This window comes from Corvus cornix, chromosome 1 (assembly GCF_000738735.6).
Source record: "Corvus cornix cornix isolate S_Up_H32 chromosome 1, ASM73873v5, whole genome shotgun sequence".
Lineage (NCBI taxonomy): Eukaryota > Metazoa > Chordata > Aves > Passeriformes > Corvidae > Corvus > Corvus cornix.
The window spans coordinates 66,788,896-66,802,451 of record NC_046332.1 but is presented as its reverse complement, the minus strand read 5'-3'; the positions used below and the strand labels follow the sequence as shown (position 1 = coordinate 66,802,451).

Below are 13,556 nucleotides of genomic sequence, written 5' to 3'. Positions count from 1 at the left end.
GAATAGGCTGTTTCATGTCATTTCAATATTAATCAAGTGAGGCATAACAATCAGGGAGTAACAGTAAAAATTCAGTGATCTCTTCCACATGCATATTTTCCAAAGGGAAAAAAAAAAATTTATATATATATATTAAAAATTTATGTATTATATGACAAAAGCCATGTCACACGTGTAAAAAAATACACAGTTTATTAAAAAGTCCAGAGAATCCTACCCCCACTGGCATCCCTCAATACTGTAAAACAGCAGAGGCTTCATGACTCAGGATGAAGAAAAAAACATTATATGGTATTTAAATATAAAGAGGTAACCACAGGAATGAAGATTAATCCTTATGATCACTAAAGTTTGTAGAAAACTCTAATTGTCTTCCACATAATGCTTCAGTCTAAATTATATTCCCCGAAAGACAGACTGAAGTATTTCCATTATGCATTCAATTTGAAAAATAATTATGTTTCCTTTCAATTATCTTTCTACCTTTAGCTATTTATAACATGTAACTATCATGGCATAATTTGAGACACAGGAGCAAGCATATCTGTTTTGTCCTTCAAAGTGTTTTTTTTAAAAAAAATACTTTTTTCTTCTGTTTTTCCTAAGATACTAGCCTTATCTAGTATTAATCTTAACTTTCTTTATCAAATACACTGAAATAGCAAGTTCATTATTAAATAAAAAGTACACTGAAATAATACTAAGCTGCAACTCCTTTTTTTCTCTGAGGAAATCAGAAAATAAAGTAACTCCATTTTAAAAGAACAGTTCATTTGGCAAATTCCCTTTCTTCAGCATTCTATAGCATAGAATATAAATTGTAATGAAAATAGATATTTAAGAAGAAGTTAAGAATGATCTGGTAAAAAACTTCACTGCTGTGCCAAGATGAGTAAGAAAATGTAAACCACTGTAAACAAAACCCAGTGTTCTGAACTCTACCTTCTCCTTGGAGAAAATGAAGGTAAGGTCCAAAAATTCTGTGTTAATACATAAACACTCCTTAGGCAAGTTTAAATATATATATACACACTTCAAAAAACCATGCGACTGACTACAACAGAAGCGTGTATACAGCAAACATGCTTATGGTCAGACTGGAACCTCTGGGTAGCCAGGCCATTCTAATAAAGGCTGCAGGGCATACAATTAATAAAGCATGTGCAGTCTGGTTACTAAAGATACCCTAACATCACTGCATCTTGGTAATAAGGCACACTTTGCTATACACTACTGTTTACATATAAAGCGTATACAATAATATTCTATCTGGAATACTTTATAAATTGCAACTATTTTTTGAAGGAGGAAGGAAAGAGAAAAGGAGAAGACGACAGTTGAGTTAGTCTTAAATCTTAGAATGTCCTACTCTGTTTACACACAGGCTAAAAGATTTCAAGATTAGCATCATAGTTTCAAATTAGAAATTACTTGCTTTGTGGATTGATTTAGGCTGAGAACCAAATGAATAGAGATTTTTCACAAATTTTGCTGTGTTTGAGAACATTTTAATTTTTGCTAATGAGAGACAAAAATTTTCAAGAGTAATCAGGTATGAATTTAATCCATGGTTTAGTACTTGGAACAGACTGAGCTGCCACAAGTAACTACTTAATGTCTAATTATTATTAATTCAACAGAAGGAAGAGTTTTTTCCCCCTTCCAATTAGTTATAAAATTCACATTAATCACTGTACTGAAATATAAAACTTGTATTTGCCTACCAACTAAGAGGGCTTCCCAACACTTAACATGTATTTAAATAATAGAAGAATCCTAAAGACTGTATCTAATTATAATGGATTATTAGAATAAGAAAAAGAGAAATGACAGAATGCTGAGATGATTTTCAATAAGCACAAACTCAGACATATGGATGTTTGATACACATTTACAGGTACATTTAGAAACCTGTCATTAATATTTTCTATCAAAATCTTTACTGCCTTTTATTTGTCAGGCATAATGAAGAAGAATGACAGGCGCTGTAAGACTTTCCAAGTGCCATGAGAAAAAAGATATCGTAATGCCAGAAACACCTACAGATAAACCAGAATTTGTGACAGAACTTACTTTCTGCTGTCTGCAGTATTATCTCGTCAAGCTCTTTTTCAAGTTTTTCATAAGTATCTAGTCTTGCTTGAAACTCAGAATTCTGTGTTTGAAGCTCAATAATGCGGGTTTCACTAGAAGACTGAAGACTATAAAATTCCTTCGTAAGCACCTGTGAGAATGAATAATGGAAAGATCAAGGATTCAGCATTACAGCTGTTTTTGAAAGACGCAAAATATAATACATGTAAAATGTGGAGCAGTAAGATACTAAATACTTGATGCAAGTTTTGCACAGCAAAGATTAAAATACTTTAAAAAGCAGTTATTCTTTCAATAATACTATCTTGCACATATTAAACTCTCAGGTCCTAGGCTTGTCTGCTGAGGCTTTAGTAATTCTAAGAAGCTGAAAAAGCTACAAGAATTTTAAAGGAAACCTAGGAAAAGCCAGGTAGCAACCAAAAAAAAATTCAGATACAGCAGTCAAAATAGCATAAATGCAATCATTTTTGTTGCTTTAACTGGATGCTGATTTCAGTCATCAATTTATGAAAAGAAGATTCCTTCACAGAATGCAAATACAAAAATTTGCCATTAAAGCTATACAAGTCTTATTACTTACTTATTAATAAAAGGTAATATGCCATCAACATTCAAGACTAATGTCAATACTTATTCCACTAAGCTTCAACAAAAAACTCCCATATTCAAAACTAACAGCTATGAAGGCCTGTATAATAATTTAAGTTTGATATAATGCTTGATAATAGGAAACAACATTGACCAAATAAATACACACCAAAGTGGAACAAGAAAATCCTTGGTATGTAAAGTAGCAATCTACATACATTGCAGAAAAAATCCCACCAAAACAGGTAAAGTAAAAACCAAGTGGTACTGCTGTTAAATTTCATATTCACTTCCTAAGTAAAAATCACCAACATTCAGAATGACAAGTGAATATAGATTCTGAGATACAGAAATATATGCACAGTGTGCAGAGCAGTAATACCAGACTCACTGTCAAAACCACAAAAAAATAATACACAATGCTTAGAGACAAGCCACTTGAATATAAAAAGTTCAGTCTAGTGTCACAGAAGAAATAAATGTATAGGTCAAAACTGGGCGACATATAAACCATCTGTTTCCTAGTTGATCAAGAGAAACTACTCTATGCCCTAAATAAAAGCAAGAGTTAGTCCAGAAAGCTGTAGCTGACCCGCTAGTGCCTACACTATTAATAAAGATCAATGTCTTGTAAGGGTAAGTAAAAAACCTTAGTACATTAATGCTATATATAAGAAAGAAAACTTAAAAACCCCAAGCATTCAGTCAAAAGGAACAAAGTAAAAGCTTCAGACATCAAATATTTAAATTCTGCAAGAATATTTCTTAATGAAAGAGTACTTAAGTGCATATTTCTTAATGAAAGAATTTAAGTGTCTCTCTAAAGAAAAAAAGTAAGTGCCAAAAGTGTTAGTAGAATTGAATGCCAAATATTTGAGTTATTACCAGATCAAAAAAATTTCCACAAAGAAAATGAAAATATAACTCAAATTGAACTACATTCTCCAAGTCTGGACATGTCTGTGCAATTAAAAATCTGTTTAGCAACCTCTAAGTTTAGCAAAACTGGGACTCCCAGTGCTTGTGACCACAACTAACCTCATCAGCCAGAATCTGAATGTCCCAATACAGACAAAAGAAGAAATTACAGTCTATCTAAAACTCTCTAATTCTGTTTCCACTCTATAGCTCCTTTTCATAAACAACTTAGGCAGCTTCAGCACTAGAAATGGGGGGACCTGAAGACTGGCGTCCTTCCCCAAAAAACAAAGGCTGCCATAGATGTTACTTTCTTCTGTTCTGTCCAGTTTGTATCTTGACATTTGTTTGAAACATACACTACCAATCTCATTTAAATCTCATAAACAGGACTCTGTCATATGATTTTGGGACTAACTTTGGACAGGTGAAGAAATTTTCTTTTAAAGTAAGCTTTCTCTGTGGAACACTCACATTTCCAAGACTACAATAAGTGAACAGGGTACGATACGTATGTTTGAAAGACAATAAAGTAGTTAAAGCCCATATAAACAGGTGCACTGGCTGCAGGTGCCCAGGCTGTGTCCCTCAGCCAAGGGGGCTGCACCTCAAGGAAACTGCATTTAATAAAGGACAAAAATGCTGCATGGCAGTGAGGAGAGAGGGGAAAAAAGTGAGAGAGAGCCACGGTGCTGACACCGAGGTGAGAGAAGGAGGGGAGAAGGTGCTCCAGGTGCCAGAGCAGAGACTCCCTTGCAGCCCATGGTGAAGCAGGTTGCCTACCTGCAGACCATGAAAGACCACACCAAAGCTGATGTCTGCAACTGCAGCCCATAGAGGACCCCATGCTGGAGCAGGTGGATATCCCCAGAAGGCACTACAACCTGTGGAGAGCCCCCAAATAGGAGATTTTCTCCTGAAGGAAGCTGCAGGCCATGCAGGATCCACACTGGAGTAGGATAAAAAAGTGTGAGGAAACACCATGACAGAGGAGCTGTTACGGACAGATTCAAACCCCTATTTCCTATCCCTCCCTGCACTGCTCTGGAAGTGGAAGGTACAAGAGTCAGAAACGAAGGAGGGAAGTTAAAATAAAAGAGAAAGAGGTGGGGAAAGATGTTTTACTTTTTGTCTTTGTTCCTCACCATCCAAACCTATGTGAATTGGTAGTAAGTGAAATTAGTTTTCCCCAGGTCAAATCTGTTTTGCCCATGATGGTAATTGGCAAGTGATCTCCCTATCTTTATATCAAACCATGCTCTGTATAAGCTTATTTAGCCCACCCTCATCCTCTTCAGGAGGAGGAATGAGTGACTGGGTCTGGCACCCCACCAAGGTAACCCACCACACTAGGACTAGCAAGGTTAGGTCTTTCCAATGCTGTATACACCATGCTCCCCTTGACTTTTTCAGCTGTAAAAATTTATTCCAGAGCTGTATATCAATAAAAAGTATTTTATTATGTAACAATGCTATTACAGATCCTAGCTGCAAATGATGATACTGAATTCACCATACTTGTTCTGGTGAAACTGTCTTCTTCTCTCCCTACAGTTCTCACACAGACTGACATAAGCAGCTTTGTAACACAAGCAGATAAATATACCCCACATGAACGAGGTGCTGTCTTTAACATCTTTCCATGAGAGATTTTTTGCTTTTTCCTCTCCCCTTAGTCTTGTGTTCCATTAAACTGATCAAATTTAGTAAGCTTTGTCATTTGATCCTGCTTCTGCAGAATTTGCTGGACATACTAATTAGGTCATGCCATGTTGTTCCTTTTCCCCCAAGCTTTTCCACTTTATTTTCTAATTGAAAACAACTATGTAATGCCCCGTAAAGTCTCTTCATATAACATACCTCCAGCTTTCTCTGGTATTTCTCACATTCCATTTGGCACTGTGAAAGATTCTTAGCTGTTTCTTGTTGCATGAGTTGAACATGTTCAGTTTCAAAGGACTTTAACTTACTTTGGTGAAGAAGTTCAGCTACTTTGCTTTCTGTGCCAAGCTGCATTTGTCTATACCTAAAAGAAAAATGAAAAAATAAGTGTTGATGATTCAAAAATAAGCAAAGTTAGAATATATCCTAGTTCTGTTCATTACAGGTATAAATTTCAAAAATTAATACAGTATTTTGAAAAGCTTAATAGGTGTTAGTATGGTTATCTATGTAACTATTGTAACCTGTATCTGAAACATCATTAGGAAAATTCAATATTAGAATGACAACACAACACAGTAGATGGAAAACTCTGTCAATGGCTTTTCTAAATATGCTGTAAATGCAGAATCAAATGACAATGACCATAAAGTATACCTTATTTTCCTTATTTTTAAAGTGACAGATCAATTTTCTTGGTACACAAATGTATGCACTGAAGTCTTTTCAACAGAGAGACACTGATGAAATGTTGTCTCCCCCCTTCACCACCAAGTGTTACACGTGATAGGGAGAAGAGGCATTAGACATCAGTGATTTTAATAGTGCATCCTTTGAGGTATCATGGGTATCAGCTACACTGCTTTTTTCCATACCCAAAGATGTGAAGAAAAGTCAGACCACTATGGTGTTAATTTCCACAGTCACTCAGAATCACAGATCCTTCTCAAAAAGCAGAAATGAAGTAAAATTTTGAGAAAACCACTATAAGGTAATTTTAAGTGACAAATAATAGTCCACTTAGAAGCGGACTTCATCTATTTTTTTCATTCATTCTACTTAATAGGCAATCTCAAAAACGAGGCATAAACAAGTTTGCTGATGGAATACTATATTATTAGATAGTTGAAAATTCAGGTGATGTGAAGAACAGGAGAAAATCAAATGGATCTTAGCATTAAGTAACATACGAAAAAATTCAAAAGAGATATATGCAAAGTAAATCACAGGTTTTAGAAATGCTCCTGAGCATATACATAAAATGATAAACCCCTAGCTGACTGTTTTAATTCATAAGTGAGATCTTGGAATTTATTATACTTGATAAAACCATTAAAACTTTGGTTCAGTTTTAAATAATGGTCAAAACAAACATCTTGGAAATTACTGTGAAAGAAATAAATAATACAGAACTCACTGTGCCACTTAGCAATTCCATGTTGTTGACTGCATTACTGAGTGCTGACAACCATTCTAGTACCTCACCTCACAAAGAACAGAAGTCTCAGAGCATCAGAGAAGGGTAGGAAGGATTACCTTTGACATCCAGCAACATCACACAGTTACACAATTGCACTGTGTGGAACAAATCACTTAAGCAAGCTAGGACTCTACAGCCTGGAAAAGAGATGGTTTAAGGAAAAGGAAGAAATAAGGGGCCTGTCACATCATGAACTGCATGGAGAATGAAGATAGTAATCAACTGTATTTTCCAATAGATGAATGAGAAGTCATCTTATGTTGCAGAGTGAGAACAAATATAAATTGCTCTTCATATGCGAAAGCTGTGGAATTCCTCACCATAAGATGCTGTGGATGCTAAAAATTAACACTTATTTGAGAGAATACTGAACAACTTGCAGCAGAGAAGTCCTTGAGAACCATTACATGCACGATGGTACTTCTCACACTGAAGCCACATCACAACAAACTGTAGGATTGCCAGATGAACCTTTACTCTAACCCAGCATGGCTGTCGTGTCAGCTGTCATCTGTCAAATAACAGTTGCAACACAATTCCACCCTATTTAGCACCTAATCTTTAGGTGGGATGGAGAGTGTTTAACAAAAACAAGGGGATTACTTCAAATATTTTCCCTGAGGATTTCAGATGTAGGAATGTTTCTAAAGCTCAAAGAGGAAGCATTTTCACTGGAATTAATTTGAACAGAACAAACAGGTGTCATTATGATGCCCCTGATAATCACTGTAGACATCCATGTTTGTGTAAATAGTCCAATGCATGAATAAGACAGTTTCCTCACTGGCTGCGTGAGCAGAGATTGGAAGTTCTGCTTACCAAGCTCATGAAAATTTTTCTTTTAAAAACAATTTTCCTTTTTTAATAGTATGACGTTTTTTATCAAACAGAGTTACTGCACTCAAGCTGCTAAATGTCAGTTACCTATCGACTACTCCAGTCATTTTTGCCTAGGGATGCTTTTCAAGTGCTGATACTTAAAGTATTTCATCACTGTTTCCTGACTGTATGTTCCTGTTTTCATTTTACCACACAAAAAAAATTTCAGCACTTTTGAATTCTCCACACTTTGCACATGGTTGGCTGCAAACATGACTCTAAATCTGTTCTGGTATACACATTGTCTACAAACATGGGAAAAATGCTTTGTTCCAAAATGAGTTGTCTTCCTGAAGGTACTTGTCATTCAGCCAGCAATGCGATGAAACACACTAAATTAATAATGACTCTCAACAACAAATTTGCACCTTCTGCCTCAACACAAACAAATGGCAGTGCCTTTCTGTGCACATCCTCAGACCTTCAACCACTCTGAGCTTCAATGATCTGTACTGAGCTTACAGAGTCTATAGTTCTCTGATGATTCTACTCAATCAACTGGGTGCTTCCAGAGCATTCTTCATTTTGTTTTGGAAATTTGAAGCAGCTTACATGAGTGTGATCTGTTTTGCACTGGCAAGGTTATGAGGGGTCAATTTTCTTTTAACCTTACTACGCTGTTGATCACACTAGTAACTCCTCCACCATAGCACCATTCAGCTTCTTTGTCATATTTGCTTTTACTTGGCCAGATAGTATCTCTGCTTTCTTGGCTACTATTTCAGCACAAGTGTGTGTGCATGTGTGTACAGAGTCATGTAACACAATGTGCTGAAATACATTCTTTCATCTGCCTAGATGGTCTCTAAGGGAAAACAAAAGAAAACAAAACCGCCCTACACCTTAATACTACTGCTATGGAAAAAAAAAACAAACAGTGGAATGTGGGTCTGCAGGATTTTTCTCCATCGAGAAATTTTAGCAAACTTGATATAATGAAAGAGTAGAGTTTTTAGTCTCACAGAAGAATGAGGGTTGGGAATGAAAGGGAAATTACAGATTGAGCCAATGAAAAAATTCCACATGTAAGAATCATCTGCAATGAGGTCTCAATTCCTTTATGTCTCTGTGGCATTAGGCTGACCAGTCAATAATGCCTGAAGTTTGCTAAAGCAGTGACATGATGGTTATCAAAAGAATTATTTATAGAGTAAAGGAGAAGAGGGAATACTCAGAGATGGACTTTAACTCTCTTTTGTAAGGTTTGAAAGATTTTTCAATCAGAGGAGCTTGTTTTTCAAGTAGCAGATAATGATATAACAACTTGTCAAAATATGCATACGAGAGCAAACGGAAAGATTTAATGGTAAAATCATGTAGACTGGATACTGAAGAAAATACAGCAACCAACTGTTTTTTTGAATAGAGGAACTATAAACTGCCCATCTACAAAACCTGAGATGTACAGCAGTATTCCTTAAAAAGGTAATTGAACAATGAAGTATATTAGAAGACGATAAATTTGTAAAATTAACCTTTCAAGAAGTGGCAAATCATAGTATTAAACTTGTTAGTAAGAAAGAATGCCAAGCAAGTAAATAATGTATCTTCCAAAGAAAGTCCTACGAAAATTATACAAAATGCAAACACTTTCTAATTTTGTAAACCTTATTATACTGACCTAAAGCTTTGTGGGATATATTTTAGAAATTATTTTCAAGTTTAAAAATGGAAAAAACCCCCTGTAAATTGTGAAATCATACTGAGTCCACAGCTGGGTCAGTTCTAGATCTATGATCTTTAAAGCAATTAGAATATACTCTCATATTTGTAAAAATGTCTGTGCTTTGGTTCAGTGCCAAATTTGCAAAGAAACCTAAATGCTACAGACGTTCCCTCCCCAACCTGTCCTCTTCCAAACCTCCCACTTCCAGCCCCAACATGTCCTCTAATGTTCCTGTCCTTCTCCCTCTCTGTCCCAGCACCAGCTCAGACATCTCTTGAATTCCAATTCTATTTTCATTCTTTATTCTCAGGGCATGTTTTTCTTCTCACCTATGTTCATAGCCTATTCAGCTTCCATTCCAGTCTTAAAGCCCTACTGTCCAAATTCTGGATTTCTCTTTACTCCTCTATCACCCTCATAGTTTGGCATCCTTCCTCAAATCCTACCCAAACCTCTTGCAATTTGAGGCTAAGTCCCAGTTTAACTTCCTCACCTTCTGCAAGTGAGTCTGCCTGTTAAGGCTTCCTGACTTCCAAAGAGCCCCAAGCTAAGCATAAAAGTACACAACTGAATTTTCCTTACTCTCCTTTTTGCCAGCTGGAGTCACAGAAGGAGTAACAGTGGTCTAGATAGGCCTCAACTAAATTCAGTCATGTCACAGACTGCACAAACCCTGTCCATACATGCAGCAAACTGCCAGACTCCAGCTCAAACATGGGTACTCATGAGTACTGTTTCCACTGGTTCTCAAAACTGGTTGGCTTATTTCTGAGCAATCAAGAATTTCCCAGGAATTGTGTTCACATGCTACTCACTAAATAACTAAAACTGTAGGAACTCAGATCCTTAGTTTTCAAATGCTTTCATCTCCCAGCTCTTGCAGCACTCAGATTAAGTCTGATTAGTCATGTATCTGGCCGGTTTCACAAAATGAAAGTCTGTTTTAATGTGTACTAGAAAATGGGTAAGAAATCTGTCATTCATTTCAAAATACGTATTTTATGAAGTTTCTACACCAACTTTATAGGCATTTTCAGTTTTTTGAAGAATTTATTACTTCATTCATGTCTATCAAATATATTAAATGATTTCTAATGTGGTCAAAAATAACAATGCACTTCATAACAACAAATTTAAATACCTCCAATAACAACAACAAAAAAGCTCTCTGTATAATAATTAAACAGAAGATGAAGCATGTCATCTACAAATTGTTTAAGCAATGAAAAATTGGTTGAAATAATTTGCACTTAAAATTTGTTCTTCCCAAACAACATGCTGAGATTTTTTTTTAGCCCAATATTCCTGGTTCAGGTTGTAACTAAAAACCAAAAATCCAGAAACGTATAGCTTAGACACTAAAGGGTAAACTTGATTTAACATTCAAGTTCTTACCAGATGTTACATTTGCTTCATATCAAGTAATTAAACATACAGTACTTTTGCACGTGGTTCAGTAAAATCTGAGAGAGAAAGCTTAGAAGCTTTGTTTAAAGCTGCTTGCTTCAAAGCAGATTTTTGTATCTTGCAGCATTCTAAGCATTTATTTTGTATTGGCCTCTGATCCTCATTCTGTCAAAAAAACTTCCACATACTATTTGGCAGTTTATAGGAACTGCTAGTTCCAAACATCCATATTCAGCAAGATAAAACAGTTGGTTTACACTCCTTGTAGCTTCTGGACACCTAAACCCAAAATCATTTATGCAATAAATAAGAGTTCTTCAAAATGTGGGACCCGTGTACTCTTTCCACCCTAACTAGACTAATGCCCAGTGTACACTAGACTACAAGAATGAACAATACGAAAGTTATGACTGCCTTAAATGTATCTGCTGAATCCTGCTGACTGACAGGGACAGAAAAACATCTTTTTTTCTTTGTCTCTGGACTATGCAATTGTGCTTCCTTTTATTTGACTCTGTGAAACATTAGGATTCTCTCCTGCACCAAGACATTGCTTCAAGACTACTGGGTAGAGACTGCTACTGCCAAGCCTGTGCTTGGGAGTCATACTTCAGTCACGGGAATTTCCTAATAAAACTTCACTAGGGAGTTTTCTCTCAATCCTGGAGCTCTGATGGGCATCAAGTCTAGCCTTTCACTTACTGAAAGTGCACTCTTTATTAGGGCAACTGTAAAATAAGAAAAGCAACTCCTGTAATGCCTTTTTACAGAAAATGAAGCAGGGTATGATTGCTACTCTGCAATAGCTCAGTGCTGCCGATGCATGCTTAGTTTGCTCACTTACCTACGCTGTTATTGCTTAGTTTAAGTAATCAATATATTTATTGACTCTTTTGTTATTTGTTTCAATGAAATAAACACAAAAGATGTTCATATAACCTAACTGAACTTTACCAGTATACAGACATTTGTTAAGGATGTGACAGCATCCTTAACAAAAAGAAAGGACCTGAAGAAACAAGTAAGCATATAATAAAGGATGTGATATACTTTCACCATTTCCTCCTCAATACCTGTTTTTTAGATACATAAATAGGAGAACAGTCACCTCGGTAATTTTTAGGAGTCTAATGGTAGTTGCTTTTCTCTTTGCCTATACAAATTAGTCAAGATGTATAACCTTGTGTTCTCATTTATGTTTCTGGTGATGATAAATTTTTCTAAATCTATAAAAAATATAGAAGCATGAAACACATGGCTGGTCCGAGAATACCTACCAGATCAGGTATTTCAGGAGATGTAGGCGCAGAGATACCTAGTTTGTGAATCCAAAAATGGGAATTACCACCTCACAAGATCCCATGAATGAAGCTTCAAAATAAGCCCAAAGAAAGATTAAAGATTCCTCTTTTTCAAACAGGAAGGCTATGAAATGAGTTCTCTGAAGCCTAGTGAAGAGAAACCAATGGAAATAGCTTCATTAAAGTCTCCTAAATCCAGGACAACAGTCTAAAAGGGAAACATAGCCAAGATAAAGGGTGCAGACATCAGGACCACAAGCCAAAAGAAGTCAGAAGAAGCCGAACAGTTCTATTGTTTCTGGCACAGCCTCAATACAACGCACAAAGTTATCTTTTGCATCTATGTGCACTAGCACATAAAGTGACAAAAGCTGCCAATCTTGGGAGTATGAGAAACATGCTAAACTGAGGTGGATCATACATCTGGACGAGCAGAAGAATAAGCATGATTAAATTTCTCATTGCCTAATCAACATTTTTGCTCAAACAAATAAATACTTCATTAAAAAAAAAAAATACCAAAACACTTTGAAGTGACAGATTGAAAAGGATCCCTGCAATGCAATATGGTTTTGTCTATTGTACATATTTTAATCCAACAGCAAAGAACCCAAAGTACATTTATTAAAACCTCATTAAATCTTTAGTCATATTTTCTGTGTATACTTTTCTCTATTTGATTTCCCATGGCATCCCAAACTATTAACTTGGTAAACTAATATTTTCATTTCATGGTTTACTTCATTCCTTGCAAAAAATACCATGCTAACAAAGCTGAATTTTGTACAAAATCAACAAAAAGGCAAGGAATAGTACAGAGACTTATCCCCCAATTACGTATATTGATTAATGACAAAATAATTAATTGGAATTGTAACTGTGAGAGGTTTTGATATGAGAAATATAAAACAGATCTGAATGAAGAAAAGCCAGCAACTTCCCTGATATTAAACACTAAAAAATGAAAGCATCGACTTTTTATACTAAGATTCAAATTTGTAGCATATACTTAGAATTTTCTGGCTTGATAATTTTTTCTGCTGTTCATTAATAATTTTTTCAAGGTACTGTACAGTTTTGATAACAATTCCACAGTTTACCTCCTTAAACCAAGTAGTAGCTTTTTCAGAGATACTACTACTTTATTAAAATATTCTCTAATAGTAATAGTACTTGTGTTTCTGGAAATAATTGTAATAAATTGCTATTGTAGCAGATAAAACATTCATAAACAGATCTGATCTTGGAAGCTATAGAAATTTTTCATTACATTACCACTATTGCACTACAAACATTACAAACATTGTTTTTCAGTGCTGAAGCAAATAAAGAGATTGGAGTCAACAGTTACACAAAGACTCTGAAATTGTTGTTTGAACTGTTTTTTCCTCTTGGATAAAACATACAAAAATTTGTCTCTTAAAACTCTCCCCTCCCAATAGTCAGGGGGGTTATATTAAATCAAATATTCAGTTAAATCAATATCAATATTTTCAGGTATTTCTTGTGATTCTGCAGAGCGATTATTACTTCCTAGCCTAAATAGCATTCCTTGTTT

At 35.5% G+C, this 13,556-nt stretch overlaps 1 protein-coding gene across 7 annotated transcripts in view; it reads right to left on the bottom strand.

Moving 5' to 3' along the window:
• Positions 1-13,556, bottom strand: part of PIBF1 (progesterone immunomodulatory binding factor 1) — a 107,123-nt gene that overhangs the window by 38,467 nt on the left and 55,100 nt on the right. For all 7 annotated transcript variants that reach the window (XM_039570142.1, XM_010405573.3, XM_010405570.3 and 4 more), the window contains exons 11-12: positions 5,464-5,629; positions 2,074-2,224 (exon numbers count right to left, since the gene is read on the bottom strand). In XM_039570142.1, coding sequence (XP_039426076.1) covers positions 2,074-2,224; positions 5,464-5,629 — 317 coding nt within the window. The remainder of the gene's footprint in view (positions 1-2,073; positions 2,225-5,463; positions 5,630-13,556) is intronic.